General features: G+C 67.1%; 6 protein-coding genes across 6 annotated transcripts; 2 read left to right on the forward strand and 4 right to left on the reverse strand.

The window, feature by feature from the left end:
• Positions 1–321: 321 nt before the first annotated feature.
• FA09DRAFT_357768 (hypothetical protein) lies at positions 322–2,404 on the reverse strand. The gene is made up of 7 exons (XM_025744870.1): positions 2,206–2,404; positions 1,899–2,089; positions 1,423–1,790; positions 1,170–1,365; positions 1,041–1,116; positions 765–986; positions 322–710 (listed from the first exon to the last, which is right to left on the reverse strand). Exons 1-7 carry the CDS (start codon positions 2,329–2,331, stop codon positions 477–479), a joined length of 1,413 nt encoding a protein of 470 aa, XP_025601446.1. The 5' UTR covers positions 2,332–2,404; the 3' UTR covers positions 322–476.
• Positions 2,405–2,627: 223 nt separating this feature from the next.
• Positions 2,628–7,295, reverse strand: FA09DRAFT_327124 (hypothetical protein). Its single transcript, XM_025741281.1, has 4 exons — positions 6,084–7,295; positions 3,921–6,024; positions 3,145–3,859; positions 2,628–3,091 (listed from the first exon to the last, which is right to left on the reverse strand). The coding sequence occupies exons 1-4, from the start codon at positions 7,201–7,203 to the stop codon at positions 2,705–2,707; spliced, it is 4,326 nt and encodes a 1,441-aa protein (XP_025601447.1). The 5' UTR covers positions 7,204–7,295; the 3' UTR covers positions 2,628–2,704.
• A 1,083-nt stretch (positions 7,296–8,378) lies between these two features.
• FA09DRAFT_4003 (hypothetical protein) lies at positions 8,379–9,964 on the forward strand. The gene is made up of 4 exons (XM_025745639.1): positions 8,379–8,606; positions 8,673–8,777; positions 8,849–9,673; positions 9,728–9,964. Exons 1-3 carry the CDS (start codon positions 8,538–8,540, stop codon positions 9,551–9,553), a joined length of 879 nt encoding a protein of 292 aa, XP_025601448.1. The 5' UTR covers positions 8,379–8,537; the 3' UTR covers positions 9,554–9,673; positions 9,728–9,964.
• An 868-nt stretch (positions 9,965–10,832) lies between these two features.
• Positions 10,833–11,679, reverse strand: FA09DRAFT_327127 (hypothetical protein). The gene is made up of 4 exons (XM_025741282.1): positions 11,567–11,679; positions 11,454–11,506; positions 10,972–11,075; positions 10,833–10,916 (listed from the first exon to the last, which is right to left on the reverse strand). Exons 1-4 carry the CDS (start codon positions 11,664–11,666, stop codon positions 10,838–10,840), a joined length of 336 nt encoding a protein of 111 aa, XP_025601449.1. The 5' UTR covers positions 11,667–11,679; the 3' UTR covers positions 10,833–10,837.
• Positions 11,680–12,679: 1,000 nt separating this feature from the next.
• FA09DRAFT_357772 (hypothetical protein) lies at positions 12,680–14,520 on the forward strand. The gene is made up of 2 exons (XM_025744871.1): positions 12,680–13,017; positions 13,200–14,520. The coding sequence occupies exons 1-2, from the start codon at positions 12,788–12,790 to the stop codon at positions 14,101–14,103; spliced, it is 1,134 nt and encodes a 377-aa protein (XP_025601450.1). The 5' UTR covers positions 12,680–12,787; the 3' UTR covers positions 14,104–14,520.
• A 77-nt stretch (positions 14,521–14,597) lies between these two features.
• On the reverse strand, positions 14,598–16,358 carry FA09DRAFT_327128 (putative cytochrome c peroxidase precursor). Its single transcript, XM_025741283.1, has 9 exons — positions 15,859–16,358; positions 15,759–15,802; positions 15,660–15,704; positions 15,503–15,604; positions 15,407–15,438; positions 15,004–15,351; positions 14,899–14,949; positions 14,755–14,840; positions 14,598–14,695 (listed from the first exon to the last, which is right to left on the reverse strand). Exons 1-9 carry the CDS (start codon positions 16,305–16,307, stop codon positions 14,644–14,646), a joined length of 1,209 nt encoding a protein of 402 aa, XP_025601451.1. The 5' UTR covers positions 16,308–16,358; the 3' UTR covers positions 14,598–14,643.
• Positions 16,359–18,187: the final 1,829 nt, after the last annotated feature.

Here is an 18,187-nt window from a genome sequence, read left to right on the forward strand (position 1 = left end):
CGTTGCATCTGCTGCGGCAACGACTCTTGGCAGGCACGTCGGAAGGCCGCGTGCCCGGCCTTCTCGACGTGCAGCGCCGACCGGCCTTCTCGATGCATCTTCTCGATCGCCGTGGGCGTCGTTTCTTCCCTTTCGGCCTTGAGCCTCTCCTTACCCTGCGTGCCTCTCCGGCGTGCACGCTGTGTAGAGAGCGGGCAACCTTCTCGACCGCCGAAGCGCGAAGACTAGGCGGGCGCACCGGCTGCGGGCTGTGCGCGTGTGACAATCGCCAGCTGGCGGGTCAGGCGCGAGTGCGATTTCAGCACTCGAGCGCTCAGTCATCGTCAGACGGCTCATAATCGATGCGCTTGTTGTACAGGAGGAATGCTGCGAGCTGGCTTGTGTGTGTGTGACGTGGAGTGAGGAAAGAAGGGGAGCGTGCGAGGCTTGCTGGCTTGCTTGACTGCTTGCACGAGCGCGCAAAGGCGAAGCGCGCGCTAAGAGTCGAGTCCTTCGAACTGACCCGACGCGAGCATCGCCTCGTCGCCGCTCAGGTCGCCGTAGAGGTTTTGCGAGTCCTCGCCGTTCGCAACAGCAGCAGGTGCGCCAGCGGCACCGCTCTTGCTGCCCTCAGCGTCGTCGTCCGGCGCACTCCGGTGCGCTTGCTTGTTCTGCTGGTTCGAGACGCGGGCCTGGGCGATGAGCTGAGCAAATTGGTCGCTGTTGTCGCTCTGAGCCGCGGGGATGAGTCTCTCGATGCAGCTGCGAAGCACCTGCAGACTCACCGCCCAGGTCTTGGCCTTCTTCTCCGGCAGTGCGCCGCCCTTGCTCTTGCTCCGCTCAGCAGCATCCTGCCCACGCTCCCACTCCTGCAGGTCGCGCTGCAGACTCCACAGGCTTTTGCGGTTCTTCTCCGATGCGTCCAGGTTCGCGTTAAAGAGGTTGACCCACTGCCGCAAGCGCTCCGTCATGCGCTCGCGCGCGCCAGTGACGGCAAGCTTGTGCTCCTGCGCGAGGGTGTGAGCGGCGCATCGTGAGCGCCCTGTCGCAGCGGCGCTCACAAGCAGTTGCTCCTTGAGCTGCTTCTCCGTGAGCAGACCGTAGTTGGACCGTGTGAGCTTCTTGCTGCTCTTCGCACTAGAGGGGCCGTGAGCTTCTGTGTGCTTGATGCGCGAAGCAGGCATGCTCACCTGGCCGCAGTGCTGCCCGGCTTGCTCCCACCCTTGCTCAGCCAGTTGTTGCCGGGCCCACCACCGGCAGCTGCCAGGCCGCTTTCTGCAGCCGTCGGTGGACCTCGTCCCGGCACACAGCCCTTCTCGAGGTGACGATCGAGCGCCACCTGCGTGAACTGATGCTCGCAGATTGGGCACGCGAACGTGTCTTTCGCTGCGTCCGGAGCGGTCAGCTGGCTGTCGCTCGCTTCCGCTGCACATCTGCACTCACGAGAAGGATTGCCGTTGTACACAGCAGCGTTCTTCACGGGACTTCGCGCAGCGCCAACCTGGCGCTTGGCAGGGCTCTTGCTCGTCGAGGGCGAGTAGCAGTAGTCGCCATCGCTGTCAATCACCAGAGGAGACTCTGCGCCGCCACCCAGCCGAGCGCTGGCCCTGCGCGATGCAGCTCGTGAACCGCGGGAGGACTCGCCAGCATTGCCTGTTGGCGTGCTGGCTTCCTCTGAGAAGCCGGGCGAGTCTCCGCGTGCTTTCCGCTTGCGCACTTGCCGCAGCGGCGAGGTACTGCCCGAAGCGGCTGCGGCCGAGGAGCCGCTGGCGGCGCCAGGGCCGCTGCGCTGCAGCTCAAAGAGCTTTGCGCTGCAAGGAGCACAGCAGCTTCAGCAGTCGGCTCCCGTGTTACCTCACAGGCAGCTGCATAGGACTCCCAGCGCTGCCTTCGGACCGAATGCTTTGTGGCAAACTCACCGGGCGGCCTTCCACGACTCCGCCGCAGCTTCGAGCGCGGTGTGCGGCTGCAGGTGCGAGTCAAATGCCTTCGTGCGGCACGTCGGGCACTCGTTGCCCTTTCCACCTGCTTGGTTGATGCATGTGCGCACGCAGCTCGAGCAGAAGACGTGTCCGCACTCCTTCATCGAGACTGGCGCCGTGTAGATGGCCTGCGAGCAGCCAGTCAGGGCTGATCGTGCGGGACCATGTGCGCAGCAGTGCTGGCCCACAGCTAGCAGTAGCGCAGAGGTTGCACATAGCCTGGGCATGCCGAGGTTCGACGCACCATGCAGATCTCGCAGCGCAGCGAGGCGTCGAGCGGGCGCAGATACTCGAACGGCGCCTCCCAGTCCGACGGGTCGTCGACCGACGCCAGGTCCCACGTGCGCGCGCCATCGAGCAGCGAGGCCATTGCGCGATGCAGCGCGGTGTCAGAGCGTGATAGCGGAAGTGAGAGAGAGGGGCGTGACGGGATGAGTGTGGAGAAGAGCAGGAAGAAAGAGTCGGCCGCGCAGCGCCAGACTGGCCGTTGCAGCCCGCCTCCCTCCACCTGCAGCGCCGTCAGCCGCTGCCGCCACGCCGCGCGCGTTGTGGCTCTTTACGCGCTCACGCGTCGCGTGACACAGCGCAGCCAGCTCGGCGGCCCACCAACTCTCCAGTGCAGCACGACGACACCCGACACCCGACAATGTTTGAATTAGCAGCGGAACCGATGTAGAGCAGATGCATGCAGAGGCGGACATGGCAGCAGAATACAGATGGATGAGATGAGGGGAGGGAAGCGGTCAGGCAAGCTCGTCGATGAACTCTTCGTAGCGGCTCGGCAGGTGCATGTCTAGGCAGGAGAGGGAGAGGTCGGGCGTGCTGTAGAAGGCGAGCGGCGCCGTGATAAGGTAGAGGTCGGTGCCGTTGATCCAGATGGAGCGGCCGGGCGGGATCAGGATGCCGCCGAGCGCCGCTTCGCTGCGCAGCGTTGCAGCGTCGAGGGCGTGCCGGCGTGCGGCGAGCTGGTGCAGCGGCGCAGACGCCCGCTGCTGCGGGCCGACCCAGGGCGACGGCGGCACGGCCGAGCGAGACTTGCCGCCCTCCCCGGCGGGACTGTCGTTGCTGCGGAGCTTGATGGCCGCGTAGAGATCGTTCTCGACCTCGCAGCGCAGGCGCCACAGCTGGTCCTGCGTCGTGTGTCAGCAGGGGAAAGAGCGGCAGCAGCGACGAGTCTGCTCACCTCCGTGCGGCGTGCTTTGCGCGCTCGTGACGGCTCGACTGCAGCGCCGGCACGCTGCGTCCGCATCCAGTCCCACCAGCTGCGCACAATGTGCACGCGTGCGTCCTCGCCGTCGTCCTGGCGCCGGCGGGCGTGCCGTCGGCGGACGCGCGACAGGGCGCCGAGCAGGCGGCGCAGCTCACGCGCCTGTCCGTGGCCGCAGCGCGGGATGATATCGCTGCCAAGCACGACGGACGTGACGAGCGGCACAGCGCCGAGTGTGGCACGCTCCGCTAGAGCAGCGCTGACTGCCGCCGGATGCGCGAATGTGATCGCTCGGATGCCTCGGCCGGCCGGCAAGCCGATGTCGTCGCGCGTGATCCACTCGCCTTGCGCGTGGGCAGCGCCGGGCGGCACGCGGTATTCGCTTAGCAGCAGCGCCACGGTCGAGGCGATCGCGCCGCCAAGGCTGTGCCCGGTGAGGACCAAGTCGAACCCCTCGTTCTCGGCCAGTGCCTGTGAGAGAATCGAGAAGAGCGTCGAGTCTTTGCTGACGAGCGTCTTGGCGGCCCGCAGCACACCGGCGTGGCACGTCAGCTCGTCGGAGGAGGCCTCTTCGCCCGGCAGCGGCGACAGCTCCATCGTCGATGTGTTGAACTCGAGGTCGACGATGATGTCCTGCAGGCTCTGCGTGCCTCGTACAGAGACGCAGACGCACCGCCGCGCATAGTCGCGACTGTGGAGAGGCTGAGCGTTAGCGAGCGTTGCACGAGGGCCTGCAAGTGGCCTCTGCTCACATGAGGTAGAACGTCGGGTGGTACGTGTCCGAATCGAGCGTCTGGATGTCTGCGTGCAGCACGTCGTCCGAACGAATGCGCGACAGGTGGGCGAACGTCTGGCGTGAGAAGCGATTGCCGGACGGCGTGAAGGTGGCCGGCAGGTCCACTAGCGTGACGTGCAGGCCGTACGCCGAGATCGCGAGACGGCTGGCCCACTTGATGGTGCGGATCAGAGCGCGCCGGTCAAGACAACCAGAGGCGGCTGCGTGCGCCGTCAAGCTGTCCGCGGCCGGGGTGCGCGCTGAGCCAGGTGCAGCAAAGTAGCTGTCGCTGCCGGAGCGCGAGCGCTCGCCGTGCGCCAGGCGTGGCTCAAGACGCGGCGTCTTGGAGAACTCAAGCACGTCTGCTCCCTGACGGGTGACGACCAGATCGTCGTCGCTATCCGAGTCGTTCTCCGCGTCATCCTTCTCCTCGCGGCGGCTGTCGGCGTTGGCAGTGCTCCCGCTGGAGGCTGAGCGGGATGCATGATGCCCGCCGCGCGGCGGATCAAGGCGCTGCAGGCCTGCGCCCTCGTCGAGATAGCGCTGCCGCGTCACCGAGTAGAGGCAGACAAGCTCAACAAGGCTGCGCACGGTCTCCCAGCGACTCAAGCCCCGCGCCTGCTCTTCGCCCTTGCGCAGCTTCTTGCCGCGGTTCTCGTGGTCCTCGAGCGCTACCATCGCCCACTCGCTCTTGATGAGGCTGTACGCGTCGATAAAGCAGCGGCTTAAGATCGTCTGGCCAGTGATGTTGAGCACCAGCCAGCGCAGGAACCACAGCGTCATCACAACGACCTCGCCGATACGGTAGCCCAGGTCGATGGCGTGCGCCAGGGTGAAGACGACAAACCCGTAGAGATGCACGACGCCGGCAGCGACGGCGCCGTGACGCATCAGCGACTGAGACGCGCCGAGGCCGAGATCGCCGAGCAGGAACCACAGCAGCCAATTGCGCACCGGCTTGTCGAGCTGATCGTTGTGCTTGACAGCTGCGGCGGGCTCAGATGGAATGCTTCGCCGACGCTGCTTCTGCTGAGGAGGCACGCTGTCTGGCAGAATTCGCGGTGCGGCAGGCGGCGTCGAGATGTCGTCGGTGGCCGTGACCAGCATGGCCGAGGGCGTGAGCCTCGCCGATGAGGTGCGCGAGCGGAATTCGGCGTCGTCGAGCGAGTCGCCGCTCTTGACCGCGCGCTTCCGCACGCGCAGGCCCGACAGCACAGGCGAGCAGGAAGGAGAGAGACGGCTTGGTGTCGTGGCGAGCGACGGCGGCGATCTGATGACTGGCGTCCATGGGCGGGAGGACATCGGCGTGGGCATGGGGGAGGGCATGATCTCCAGATGCGTGGGTTCCAGACGTGGCGTGCCTGGCTGTGCGTAGGCTGCCGCGGTCATAGCCAGAGCGAACTGATACTGAGTGCCGCCTGTGAAGGACGCGTGTGGCGTCCAAGGCGAGGGTGGCAGACTGAGCAAGGTGGGGCCGAGCCGCGGCGTGTCGGGCGAATGAGGATGTGACTCGGGCGACGAGACGAGGCTGGCGCGCCGCGAGCTGGGCCGCGTGTCTAGTGCCATGGGCGTGAACGGCGAGCCGGGCACTGAGAGATGAACGGGAAGCAGCCGCGGCGCACGCGGTGCGCTGCCGTCCATGGACGACGCGCTCGATCCGCGCGAGTGCCTCTCGCTCAGCGAAAGGGAGCTCTCATTGAAGAGGTCGGCGTCGTCAGCAGCCCCGGCGTCCAGCACGCCGCCCTCGTAGACCGTCTCCAGCGAGCGCGACATGTCAATCGAGCCCTTGCGCAAAGAGGGCCTGCGCGCCATGTCGACCGCGCCCGCCGCAGGCGCACTCGGTGTCTTGAGCGGCACATCCTGGGCGGGCTCGGTGTGCCGACGGCGGAACTCGGGCGCACCCCGCCGCCCGCTTCGTGCCATCGCCTTGGTCGCTTGATCTGCCGCGTGCGCGGCCTTGACGAAGTTGGAGAGCGCCGTGAGCATGCCGACCTTGTGCAGCGGCCGATTCCGCTCGAACTGCTTCTGCACGCGCTTGAGTTCCTTTTCTCGCTCGCGCATGCGACGCACGCCCAGCAGACCTGGCCGGAGGAGGTGTCAGTGGCGCACTGTGCAGCCATTCCGCAGCAACGGCTCTCACCTTCGAAGCTGCGTGCGCTACTGTGGTCATCCAGCAGTGGCGGCGGCAATAACAATGCGCCGTCCTCGTGTCCCTCGCCAGACCTCGAGCTCCAGCCCGTCGCGCCTCCGCTCCACGCGCCCGGCATACCAATCGGACTCGGCGGTGCCTCTGGAGCCTCCTGCACGCCCCATGCTGAGCCGCGCCCATACACCGAGGATGACGCGGGCGGCAAACTGGACGGCACGCCAGCCGACTGCGCTCTGCGCAGCGGAGTTCTGGCAGGCGAGGTGCTCTTGGGCGGGCGCGGCACTTCGAAAGAGGGCTGGTTGCGCCGGCCGCCTACGACAGCGATGCCGTTTGCCTCTGCCTGGGCTCTACGAGCGCGCCGCTCGGCTATTGTGCCGCCTGGCGAGGCGCCAGACAGCTCGGGCATGGCGATGCCGAAGCGAGTCGCGCCGACCTCCTTGAGCCCCTGCATCCAAGCGCGCGAAGCACGTGTCAAGAGGTTCGGTCGTCTAGATGTTTCCTTGCGCACTCTGGCGCCGGCAGCGCTGTGGCGCTGGGAGCTCAGATTCGAAGCCGCGCCGAGCGAGTCGCCGCGGCTGAGCAGCAGTGCGCCCACGGCCTCGAGAGCGCCGCCATTGCTGACTCTCCGGCACTTTGAGCTGCCCGAAGGCAGGCGGAGGACGTCCTCCGCGCCCTCGTCTGCTCGTACGACGTGTGCCTTGCCAGAGCGCGAGAGCACGGCAGACACGGTGAGGTAGCGAGCCGAAGCAGCACGCGGGGCCTGTGCAGCGTCATGCGCAGGCGCTGCGCCGCTGCAGCTCTCGGGCGAGGCCGTTGTCGACGCCGTCTGTGCAGAGGCGAGCATCTCTGTGTCGAGGCTCAGCGGCGGCGGAGCGGCCGGCATGATGCGTGTCTGGCGAGTGGACCGCGGCGAGCCTGTGGCCGAGCCTGCTGCGCTCCACTGCGGCGAGACTTCGGCGGGCGAGAGAGTCGCGTGCGAGCGCGAGCCGAGCGTGAAGCCGGGCGACGGCCCCGAGACGTCGAGGCGCGACGGCGGCAGCGGCTCGAGCTCGTCGAAGTCGAGCGGCTGCAGCGGTGCATCGCCGAGACTGAGCGGCGGCGGCGAGAGCATGGCGGCGTCGGCGGCGCTGCTCTGGCTGCTGCTGCGCCCGCTGCTGCTGGCGCGGCTGCCGCTGCTGCTGCGGCGTCGGCGCCCGCGGGCTGCCTCGCCGGACGCCGCGGCGGGCATGGGCCGCGAATAGGACTGGATGGGAGGGGGCAGAGGTGTGGTGGGCGGGAGCAGGCCGGCCCCTGAGGTCTGATGATGGCTTGGGCGGCGGCATCGGGCGCCGTGCGCCGATTTGTCTCGCAAAAGTAAGCCTCGAGTAGCGCGGCGCACGCTGACGCGGAGGTGCATTTCGCTAATCGAGTGCGCCGGGCGCGTGGGAACAGCGCCCTCCGCATTCAGACGCCAGCAGCCGCGCTCGGACGGCGGTATAGGACGCTCGAGCGACGAGGAGCGAGCAACGCTGCCAGGGTTGACTCTCGAAATCTAGCGCTACGGATTCTGCATCCCCTGTCGTCTCCAGGGTACCGCTGGGAGGCTTGGTTGTCGTGGCTGAGCTCCGATGGGACGCTTTGCGTGAGCCTGTGCCTCGCAGCTGCCGGCTCACTCTCTGCGAAGCGGGGCTTCGCGCGCTCCGCGCTGCAAGCGAAAGGGAAGCGTATGATTTCAAATCTGGACACAACAGACTGGCCGGCGCCTCGCAGCCTCAGAGAGACGAGCGGTATGGCGGTGGGAGATGGACGGCAGGCCGTCGCAGGTCCAACGCAGCATGAGATGCGACTCTTACTCCCGCGACTCCCGCGGCTGCTTTGCGCGTCTTCGTGTTGTGGCCGCCGCGCGCCGCCGCGCCGCGCACCGCACACCTACCACAAAGGGACGCAGCGCTTCGCCCATGAGATGCCAAGCGCAGCGCAAGCTCCTCGAGAGGGCGTCTGCGCTCCTGCGCTGCGCATGCGCATGCGAGCCCAGAGCAGCAAGCATGAAAGGAAGCAACAAAGGACGAGGCGGCAGCCCCAGCGGCTCAAGTCAGGCCTGGGTGCTGCGAGCGGTAGCCGGCGGGGACAAGCACCGCGCCTTCAGGGGCCCAAGCGCTCTGCGCTCTGCCGGCCGGCTGTTGTCTCTCGGCAAGCCCTACAGCCGAAGTGCGCTCAAATGAGGCAGCGACTCGCTAGCCGAGTGCCGCCTTTGTCGCCGCCGGCTGAAGCGGCTGCCTGCCTTGCGGCGCTGCCGGCGCGCGCTCGCGGAGCCGCAGCGAGCACGGCCTCTTCATCAGCTGCTCCTCGCTCCTCCGCTTCTCCCTTCCGCTCCCTCATCTGCCCCACCTCTCACCTCTCGGCGCCGCAGAGCCTGCTTTCCTCTTTGCCCTCGCGCCGGCCTCTGCCTGAGGCGCGTGCTACGCCATGTCGCCCACGTCCGCCTTCTCGGTCCCGCGTCGCATCGTCTTCATCACCAACGTCAACCTCGACTGGGTGAGCGCAGCCGCTCGGAAGGGGAGTGTACATGCGGCATCTGCTGACGGCAGCGCTGCCTCGCAGACGGAGGACCAGCTGCGTGGCAGTGTCTACCAGCACACGTCCGTGCACGTCAACCGCATGCAGCGTGTCATGGAGGGCTACTTTCTCGACTGCGACTCGTCGGCGGTGAGTATGCGCCGGCAGAGCAGCAGCGGCATTCCCAGCTACAGGACGCTCACGCCGTATGTCTGGCGCAGGACGCAGGGACAGTCGCCAAGGGCATGACGGGCCGCCAGATGCTGAGGCAGGGCAGCCCCGTGTCCGCCGTGACGCTCGACGCAGACGACCGCAGGGCCAAGGCGCTTGCATACCGCTTCCTGCCCGCCCCGAAGACTTCGCAGCGGGGCGAGTCCAGCGATCGCCACAGCAGCTACTGGGACCGAAGGCCTGAGAAGGAGCGCGTGCCGGATGCAGCACCGGCACTTGCGCCTCGAGCGCACTCGTCGTCCTACTGGGACCTCACTCCCAGCGAGCCCAAAGACGTGGCGGCGCGCAGACGCGAAGAGCGCCATCGCCGCGGCTCGCAGGCGCCCAGCTCCGACCTCGCACAGCCCTACGGGGACTTTGCGCTGCGTCCAGACGCTGGTGCGCTGTACCGGGCACATCTCCCCGAGCGCTGGCAGGCCGGACTGGCCGCTGTGCCCCTCACTGCCGCGGAGCTGGCGCGTACGGCGCCTCCAGCTCACTCGCCAACGAGACGCCCAACTCCGGCGGCCGCACCCAGGAGTGACAGCCTGTTCGGTCATCCTCAGACGCACATCAGGGCGTGCCACCACCTTTACGCTGGCGGCCTCGCTCCAGAGTGCACGTGGCAAGACCTCAAGGACTTTGCGCGCATCCACTGCGACAAGGTCGGCTACGCCACAGTTCTCCCGGGACATCACGGCGCTGTGCGCGGGTGAGTCTGCCATGGGCCTCAGCGAGAGCCTCACCGCTGACAGTCGGCCCCAGGCTGCTGTCGTTCTACACCAAAGATGCGCGAGAGGACGCTCTTGTGCGCCTGGACGGGCTTGCCATTCACGGTAGGGCGCCTGCCGCAGCAATGATGCGCCCCAGCTGACGTGGTGCCTCTGCAGGAGTGATTCCGAAGTGGGGCAAGATGCACCTGGCGGAGTGGGATGCGATGGAGCTCGAAGAGGCGTTTCCGGGGCCGGCGAGGGCGCACAGCGCCGTGTCATCCTCGCCGCCGCTGCCCGTGGCCACTCGCGCGTACGGCCTGTCGCACGCAGCGTATCAGGCTGCCTCAGAGGCCTATTGGCCCCAAGAGAATGAGAGACGCGAGGAGGCGCGCAGTCGCGGCGAGCCGGAGTTCACCACCGGCTCCAACACGCAGGGACTGGGCCGTCCGAATCGCTATGGAGCTGCACGAGCTGCTCTTACGGACGCACCGCAAGCGCACGCCTTCGTCGCTTCTCCCGAGCGCCTGCCGGACGGCTACGGCAGCTCCTCAAGAGTCGCTGTGCCTTGCGCTTCGGAAGCATCGGCGCAGCCTCTCGGACGACGGCTCACGCCCGACTCTCTCGGCGGTGAAGAGGAGCGCACAGGGACCAAGCGCCGTCGTCTCGCACGTCCTACGGGCGAGTGCCATCCCGCTCAGCCGTGGGTCAGCAAGTCGGCATCTCCCAGCGCTGCTCTGCGTCCGGGCACCACGGACGAGGCGACCGCCAGCAAGCAGGCTGCAGACGAGAGCGGCATCGCGCTGTGCCCGTCCTCTCCGGTTGCGACTCTGCCTCAGACGGCGTCCGATGCTCATGCGTCAATCCCTCGAAGCGACCCAGGCCCGCCCGTGCCCATGCTGCCCGCGCTCAATGCTCCACTGCCTGAGACGGCTGCGCCAGAGGCTGCGGCGCCGGCAGCCACCTCCAGCTCTGCCTTCATGATGGAGATCGCCAACATCTTCGCCGAAGAGTGCGGCGACTTCGAGCGTTCGCTGGAAGCTGCCACCAGTAGCGGGTGAAGAGCGCCCGGAGCCGGTTCTGATGAGCGCCGTCGACAGCCACCGCCGTCAAACGCAAAGCGCGCTCACGGCCAGACAGGCTGCTTCAATGCTCGCTCTGCCGCACGTACCGCGCCTTGCCCTGATCCGTCCTCGCGTCACCCTTCACCGCCCTCTCTTTGACCTTGAGCCGCAACATCGTCCGTGTACGCGCTGGGCCATCAGTTCAATGACATCGCATTCGCCTCGCCTAAGCCGCGCCAAAGATCGCCGGTCCTCGATGGTTGAGCGTGGCGAAGCTGCTCCGCGCGTCGACGTCGGCAATGGTGCTGCTCGTGGCGTCAGACTGTAGCACACCGTGCGTGAAGCTGGCGAGACACTCACCGTGATCGATACTCGCTCGCCCAGGTAATCTCGCGCAGCGGCGCTGAGCCAAGCATGAGTCCACCCGCGATGAGGAGCAGAGCCACCACAGCCTCGATTGTCATCTGGCGAGCCGCAGAGTCAGGACGTGTGCTGGAGACGGGCACTCTGTAGCTTCACACGCCTTATTGGAGCAAAGTAGGCGCAGCACATACGCAGACAGTTGCGCTGCGCTCAGCGGCAGGGCTAGGGGTCCATGCGCCGACATCGCACAAACGAAGTATGCTCTCGCTTCACGCTCTCTCCAACACGCATCGCCCGGGGACAGTAATCTCTCGCCAGTAGATTCTGCCTCGGCTCCGAGCGGCACATCATACATCTGTGCCCGAGCGTTGTCCGTGCCACCATGCGTCAGGTGCCTCACCTGCCCCGCCATCATGCCCCCTTCGACGCCTCGGTCCTGTGCCCAGCAGCTCTCGTGTCCCCCGTGGCGAACTACTCACATCAATTGGCACCGCTGCGCTCTCCAGACCCAGACTCTTGCGCACCGCCACGTCTGCCATCACAAGATCCCGTCAGTGTGGCAATGCATGCTGCGGCTAGGCATGGCACGCACTCTCGTACACGCTCCACGCCGCGTGCATGAAGACGAGGGCGCCGACGAAGAGCAGCTCGCGGCCCAGCCACGACGACGCAGGCTTCTCGACGGCCGGCATGCTGCTGTGGTGCGCGTGTGGGGCGGCGAGACGGAGTGCGGTGTGCGTCAAGGAGATCTGATGGTGGTGAGAGGGTGTGCGTCAAGGAGATCTGATGGTGGTGAGAGAGCGTGGTGAAGTGAGGATGGATGCGCGCTCGGGCCCACGCTGCTGCACGGCGCTGGCGAGTCGTTCGGGTGTCGCGTCTCGGATCACGGATAGCCGCGCCCACGGGTCCATGTCTCTTCCTTCTCGCAACCCTCCAATCTGGCCTGGATCGCTCAGCGACTACGGACTGTGGCACAGTCGCTGGCGTGCTTCTGGCGTATCTAGCGCTGCCTTTCGAAGCTCGCAAGTGCTCGCCAGCTGCGAGGCTCATCAAAGGGGTGACCGGCGCGCCAGATCTTGGTCGCGGTAAGGCGCCGCTCTGAACGGCTCTCGCCTCTCACAGCCTGCTGCTGCACCACTCAGCGTCAGATCTGTTCCTGCTAAAGATGAGAGAGCAAAGCAAGGCGCTCTGCCTCCCGAGCTGGCCAGGCTAAGCACACCTTTACCGGCTCTGTCATGGCCAAGCCGTGCCTGCTTTGTGTGGAATCACCGGTCACGCGCACCTCGCAGCGACGATTCTATTTTGCGTCCATGCACGCACATCGAGCGCCGAGACAGCATCACGAGGGCGCTGTCTGCAGCCACATCCCAGCCGTCAGAAGCGCATTCCGGCATAGATCCTGCCTCGAAGCTCGAAGCACCTGCACCGGCGCGTCCGAGGCGAGGCAAGGATGGATGCGGCGACGTCATCATCTCGTCTGGATTTCCGGCCCAGCGCAGCATCAGCGCGCAGCAGCCGCACCGCAGCACGCAGGACGCAGCCGTGAGCCCTGCAGCGTCTGCGCTGCGCCGTCTTGTTTCTGCATGCGGCGGCGCGGGATCGTCGCTGCAGCTGCGCATCCCTCCGCCGCGCCGCGGCCCGCTGCATGACGGCTGCGGGCGCGACGCGTGTCTGGCACACAACCGCCCACACGCCGGCCGAGAATCTTGCTTTTGTCCCACCACCATCCACCTCGGGCGCATCCATCCGCCCTCCATCCGCCCCGCCCCGCCGCAGCCACCCGCCCGCCGCACCCGTCACACCTGCTCCCAGCATGGTCAAGGCACTCAAGTACCGCCTCAAGGCCGACCTCGTCGACATGGCCACGCTGCTCGCCATCGACGAGCCGGCATCGCTGCGCCGCGACGACCTCGAAGAGCGCGTGCGCGCGCGCCTGCTCGAGCGCCGCACCGAGCTCGAGAACGACGACTACTGGAGCCCCATCTACCAGACCATCGACGCCGGCGAGCGCCGTGCGGCACGCGGCAGCATGCGCCACAGCGTGTGAGTTGCGAGGAGACCCGGAGCCGGCCGGTGCACGCGCCATGTGGAGTCGGGAATTTGGCGCGACGACGCAGCGGCGCGAGGCGCGTGTGTTGTGCATGTGCGCAGCGCTGCACGCGCCGCCGCTGCTCCGCCAGCCATACTGCGCATGCTCTTCATCACTGACACATGCCGCCCTGCAGTGAGTCCGAGGAGTCTGACGCGCCGTCGCGCTCGCGCTCGCCGCGCAAGAGCGCCGGCAAGGCCGTCAACGGGCTTGCGACGCCGCTGCGCAAGACGGGAGACGCGCTCTCGACGAGTGCGTCGACGGTCGTGGCCGAGGCACAGAGCATCTACCCGGCGCTGCAGGCGCGCGGCAAGCGCTCGCTCGAGTCGCTCGGCAACATGTTCAAGGCCGGCGCCGCAGAGACGCGCGCCGAGGTCGCTGATGTCGCGCACGAGGTCGAGGCGCGCGGCGAGGCCGTGGCACACGCTGTGAAGCGCCAGCAGCGCGCCGCCCTGCGCAAGACGCACAAGGCCTGGCGCGACGTCGGCCTGTACGCCAGCGACGCGCGCAACCTCACCACCGTGCTCGTCGGCCTCGAGTTCGCTGCGCTGCTCCTCTCCATCATCCCCACGCGCGACATCTCGCTCGGCTCGTCGAGCGCGTTTGCGTCGAGCTGGAGCGTGCCCGTGCCGAGCCTCTGGGTCGTCTTCGTGCCGGCCTTCTGGCGCGTGCTGCTTATCTGGGGCTTCTGGACCGTCGCCGTCCCGACGTTCCTCTCGCAGCTCATCACCTTCGACCGGCGCCGCGCCCCGTCGATCCAGACGTTTACGCTCGCGCGTCTCTTCCTCATCCTCGCACTCGTGCGCCTCTCGCCGCACCTCGGCCTCGGCGCACGCCACCCGCCGTCCGTGCTGGGCGTCGCTGCGGGCCAGGTGCCGTTTGGCGCCGCCGCCGAGCACACGCTCACCGGCTGGCAGAAGGTCGTCAGCTACGACTGGGTCTCGGCCGCCGTGGGCCCCGACCTGCAGCTCATCAACGCTGCCGCGGCTGCCAGCTTTGCCATCTACGAGGCAATCGCCGTGCGCCCGCGTGCCGGCTAAGGCTGCACGACTTGCTCTGCTCGGGCGCCGCGCACACGAGCATGAGCTTTGCCCCTCTTCCAAATGCGCAAGCCTGTGGTGTGCCTCTCAGCCTCCGCATCGCTGCATCCGATACCTCGGCCCGTAGCTCCGTCCCCGTCCTTGTTCCTCATCCCATCTCTCAACCTTCTCTCGCGTGCCGCGCTTCTCCCTCTGGACGATCGTACCTTATCGGCCAGATCTGCCCGTCTCCCTCCTCTCCTGTCCTCCTACTCGTCTCTGTGCCGCGCATCTCCGGCTGCTGGCTCTGCAGATCTGCTGTACTATGTAGTGACTCGTCGCGCAATTCAGACCCACGGCGTGCGGAGCCACCCGCTCGGCTGCCGCAACGCACGCATGAGCGAGCGGTCAGCGCCCAGTCTCCCTCGTCAGGGCCTGTCGAGCGCCTTGAACGCATGAGACGCGGCGGATATGTCTATTCTCTCGAGGCGACTGCTGTATGTGCGTCTAGATACACTTGCGGCGGTGCTGTGCTTGCTCGATCGAGGCTCTATGGGTGTTCTAGGCTTGCGCGTTCTCCTGCTCGGCAGACGTCTGGAAGGTGAGGTGCTTGCTGAGACGGGACAGGCGAGTCAGCCACGTCAGGCAGGACTCAGCAGACGCGATGCTCACCCGTCCTTGAGGAGCTTCGAGCCCTCCTGCCAGCGAATCTCCGGCACGCCGAGCTCGAGGAGCTTGGCGAACGCGGCGGAGAAGTCCTGCGAGACAGCTGCGTCAGCACTGAGTCTGTCGCGGCAACAGTCTGTTTGCACGCACCTTGAAGAACTCATCCTCCGACTTGGCGTACCGCTCGGCGTGCTTGCGGAACTGGACGCCACAGTGTGAGCGAAGAAGGCACGGCGAGGTAAAGCGTGCACTCACCGACTTGTCGGTGCGCAGCGCGTAGTCGGTGGTGAGCATCATCAGGCTCTTGGTGCTCTTGTCCTCGTACTGGATCGGTCCGTCCCACTTCTTCAGGTTCCACTTCTCGCTGAAGAGCAGCTCGTAGTACGCGTTCGTGAACGACGTGGGCGCGTGCTGCCACGGGCCGTCGAAGCCCGAGCGGTCCTTGTGGCAGCGGCCCAGGGCGTGGGCGCCGGAGAGGGCGACGATCTCCTGGTCGTTGAAGCCCATGCGGTAGAAGATGTGGCGCAGGTGGTCGCTGCCCTTGTCGCCGTCGGGCAGTCGTCCGTCGGGCGTGCAGTGCGCCTCCTCGCCGTCCTTGCGGCCCTGCGAAGACGGGTCAGATGACAGTCGGCGCAAGAGGCGCACGTGCAGCACTCACCGGGCGCCACTGTACCTTGGGTCCTCCAAGCTCTGCAGAGATGCGTGTCAGCCAGAGGTCTAGCCCACGCTGTCGAAGCGTGGAGCGTGTAATCACCTTGCACGGCGACGATGCCGCCCAGCGTCCAGAGGTCAGAGTACGAGATCCAGGGGAACTGCTCGTGGATCTCGTCCATAAAGTTGCGAGCGACGATCAGGCCTGAGTCGCCAAGTCAGCCGACGCTCGAGCCAGGCAGAGCCGGGAGAGTACGCACCGGCGTTGGCACCGTGGTTGGCCTCGGGGGCGAAGCGCATCGTGGCTGAGGGCGAGGCAATCAGCACTTTGCAGGGAAGCTCTCGCGATGCTGACTAACCGCCGTTGCTGCCACCGGAGTTGGAGTCCTTGTCGTAGGTGCCGCTGTAATGAGGCCGTCAGCAGAGCACGTGCGAGTCTAGGGTGCCGCTGCGACGCACCTGGCGTGCCAGGCGAGGCGCACAAGCACAGGGCCATAGCTGCCGTCATCGTACTCGGGGTTCGAGTCGAGCTTGTCGGCGATGGCGTTGTACACCTTCTGGTAGTCGGCCGGGTCGGCGGCGAGGCCGGGGCCCACGCCCTTGTACGTGGCAGCGCGCTGGGCCTTGGCACCGCTGCCGCTCAGCTTGTTGCTGCCGTCCGGGCCGACGCCGAGCGCGGCGCGCTTGTTCTCCGGGCCGAAGAGCAGGAACGCGCCACCGGCAGCCGCGAGCAGCGCGACGGAGCCGATGAGCGTCTTGCTCGTGCCCTGGGAGCGCGAGCCACCCTGCTGCGGCGGCGGGTGAGCGCCAGGCGCCGGGCTTGTGGCGTAGGCACGGCGGGCCGGCAGGCGCAGCGCAGCGCGCGGCAGCGGCGCGGCGAGGCGAGCAGAGGAGCGCAGAGCAGCCATGGCGACGAAGAGCGCGACAGGGATGGGTGGGACTGGTCGGGCGCGAAGAGGTGATGTGGACGGGAGGCAAAGTGCGGCTCAGCGGCACGTTGCTCTCTATCACGAAGGCGTGCGCGGCCGCGGCGCGCGGTCGCCGAGAAGGTCGCTCGCCGTGTGAGAGGGCGGGAAATTAAGATTACGCAGCCGCCGCCGGCCGCCCGCCGCCCGGGAGCTCTCGGGCGGCGCCCGGCGCGCACGGCTTACGCTCGTGACGATCATGCACCCGTGTCATGCTCAGGGCCTGTGTCTTCATGCATGCAATAAGGACGCCAGCCACCATCGAGAGCTGCGAGCAGCGAGCGCCTCGAGCCACATCCTGGAGCACCGCCGGCGAGAAGGTTCGCCGGTCGCCGCTGAGACGCCGCGCGCCGGGCGCGCCTCGGGAGTCGGGGATCATCGACCGCCGCGCCCCAGACTTAGTCAGCCAAGCGCGCCGCGCGCTAGCGCAACGCGTCCTCCTCCGCGCCGCCGCTTCGCCTCGAGCCGGCAACAACACAGGCAGCCCGTCAGCTCCGCCTAGTCCCAGTAGCTCGCAGGGTCGACAGAGCGCTGGCTGTCCCGTGCACGCGGTGGACAGCGACTGGTGCCTCTGTAAGCCGCATCTGGCTGGTCCTGTGCGCTAGGGCTGGGCAAGTCGCAGCTGTAGTCAGCTCCAAGGCTGAACTCTGCCGTGATCATCAGTACCTTCGGCCGCACCCCCCTCATCGTCTCTCGCTGTGATGTTTGAGCGTGGCATGGTGTTGCTTGCACATGAGCTCGATGGCACAGCAGCAGTTGGGCGCGCCGCAGTGCCGCATCCAGTTTCTGGGATCTTGCGTGGCTGTCTGAAGGCAGGGACGAAAACTGCTGCGCCGTGGATCGCAGTATGCCAGCGCTCCGTGGGAGACTCCGCAGCACTGGCAAAGTGTAGGCCCAGACTATGTTGGACAGCGACTGCTCGAGCGCAACGCATGCCAGTGTGCGCCAGTGCTGACAACATGGCCTTGATCTAGTGAGGCGCGGGCGGTAAATCGGCAGAAAAGGCACATCAACGAGGTCGTGCGCGGCGCGCAACGCCGCCGCATTATCTGCCGTGCACAGCGCCGCGCCGACTCGAAGCGGCCGGCATTGACAAAGCTTGCCGCTTCGCCGATGGCTTGGTCGTCGAGCAGACGCATGGTCATCTCATACGGGGGTGATGGCATACTACGCTCTTTGCGCCGCTCGTCTATAGTGCTGCCAGGCGCAAAGTGGGCTGCCGAACGTAGCTGCAGCAGCGGCGCGCGATACGAGTTTTCGCCGCCTGACGCGCAGATGCTGCTCGATGCCATGAGGCGGACAGTCCAGGCCCCTGTCGAAGCTCGGGCGCACCGCAGCAATGCACTGGCCTCGGGCGAGTTACCATGCACTCAAGCTCCTACGCGCCCGTGCTCGCCCGTACAGCCGGCGCGCTGACCTGAAGATCACCTGTAGCCGGCGGGAGACATCTGGCGGCCAAGCCCGTCATGACGCGCCCACGCCACCGCGTTGACAGTGATGAGCGGCAGGGGGCTGGACCGCTGTGCCAGCGCCACCTCGTGTGTGGCCTCACGCATCGCCCTGTGCAATGCGGCACAGTGCACCGATGAGCAGTCGCAGCAGACCTCTGTCTGCTGGCAGCGACGAAGCGAGGCGATGCGCGGCCTGCCGTACGCCCGAGGGAGAGGCGCGCGGCCCAGAAGCGGCGGGAGGAGGCGCGGGGCGGCGCGCCGCGCAAGCCGCGCGGCAAGGCGTGTTCCCACGGGGTGAAGTGCCGCGGGCGCCGCGCGCTCCGGCCCGCGCGCACGAGTTGGCCCGCCGCGCGCCGCGGCACACGGGCGAGG

The sequence above is a fragment of the Tilletiopsis washingtonensis genome (assembly GCF_003144115.1).
Source record: "Tilletiopsis washingtonensis strain MCA 4186 unplaced genomic scaffold FA09scaffold_1, whole genome shotgun sequence".
Lineage (NCBI taxonomy): Eukaryota > Fungi > Basidiomycota > Exobasidiomycetes > Entylomatales > Tilletiopsis > Tilletiopsis washingtonensis.

What these genes read in the sequence shown, in the direction of transcription:
- FA09DRAFT_327124 (XM_025741281.1), bottom strand. Translation starts at nt 7,203, where the DNA reads ATGCTCTCGCCGCCGCCGCTCAGTCTCGGCGATGCACCGCTGCAGCCG. An exon ending in CACCCGACGTTCTACCTCAT is followed by an intron (nt 3,860 to 3,920) that starts GTGAGCAGAGGC and finishes GCCTCTCCACAG; the next exon opens with TCGCGACTATGCGCGGCGGT. An exon ending in GCAAAGCACGCCGCACGGAG is followed by an intron (nt 3,092 to 3,144) that starts GTGAGCAGACTC and finishes CACACGACGCAG; the next exon opens with GACCAGCTGTGGCGCCTGCG.
- FA09DRAFT_327128 (XM_025741283.1), bottom strand. Translation starts at nt 16,307, where the DNA reads ATGGCTGCTCTGCGCTCCTCTGCTCGCCTCGCCGCGCCGCTGCCGCGC. An exon ending in CGCTGCGCACCGACAAGTCG is followed by an intron (nt 14,950 to 15,003) that starts GTGAGTGCACGC and finishes TGTGGCGTCCAG; the next exon opens with TTCCGCAAGCACGCCGAGCG. An exon ending in TCGAAGCTCCTCAAGGACGG is followed by an intron (nt 14,696 to 14,754) that starts GTGAGCATCGCG and finishes GTCCCGTCTCAG; the next exon opens with CAAGCACCTCACCTTCCAGA.
- FA09DRAFT_357772 (XM_025744871.1), top strand. Translation starts at nt 12,788, where the DNA reads ATGGTCAAGGCACTCAAGTACCGCCTCAAGGCCGACCTCGTCGACATG. An exon ending in GGCAGCATGCGCCACAGCGT is followed by an intron (nt 13,018 to 13,199) that starts GTGAGTTGCGAG and finishes GCCGCCCTGCAG; the next exon opens with TGAGTCCGAGGAGTCTGACG.
- FA09DRAFT_357768 (XM_025744870.1), bottom strand. Translation starts at nt 2,331, where the DNA reads ATGGCCTCGCTGCTCGATGGCGCGCGCACGTGGGACCTGGCGTCGGTC. An exon ending in GAGTCGTGGAAGGCCGCCCG is followed by an intron (nt 1,791 to 1,898) that starts GTGAGTTTGCCA and finishes TGCTCCTTGCAG; the next exon opens with CGCAAAGCTCTTTGAGCTGC. An exon ending in AGAAGGCCAAGACCTGGGCG is followed by an intron (nt 711 to 764) that starts GTGAGTCTGCAG and finishes CCCGCGGCTCAG; the next exon opens with AGCGACAACAGCGACCAATT.
- FA09DRAFT_327127 (XM_025741282.1), bottom strand. Translation starts at nt 11,666, where the DNA reads ATGCCGGCCGTCGAGAAGCCTGCGTCGTCGTGGCTGGGCCGCGAGCTG. An exon ending in GGCGTGGAGCGTGTACGAGA is followed by an intron (nt 11,507 to 11,566) that starts GTGCGTGCCATG and finishes TTGTGATGGCAG; the next exon opens with ACGTGGCGGTGCGCAAGAGT. An exon ending in GCGCAGCGGTGCCAATTGAT is followed by an intron (nt 11,076 to 11,453) that starts GTGAGTAGTTCG and finishes GCGGCTCGCCAG; the next exon opens with ATGACAATCGAGGCTGTGGT.
- FA09DRAFT_4003 (XM_025745639.1), top strand. Translation starts at nt 8,538, where the DNA reads ATGTCGCCCACGTCCGCCTTCTCGGTCCCGCGTCGCATCGTCTTCATC. An exon ending in CCAACGTCAACCTCGACTGG is followed by an intron (nt 8,607 to 8,672) that starts GTGAGCGCAGCC and finishes GCTGCCTCGCAG; the next exon opens with ACGGAGGACCAGCTGCGTGG. An exon ending in TCGACTGCGACTCGTCGGCG is followed by an intron (nt 8,778 to 8,848) that starts GTGAGTATGCGC and finishes TGTCTGGCGCAG; the next exon opens with GACGCAGGGACAGTCGCCAA.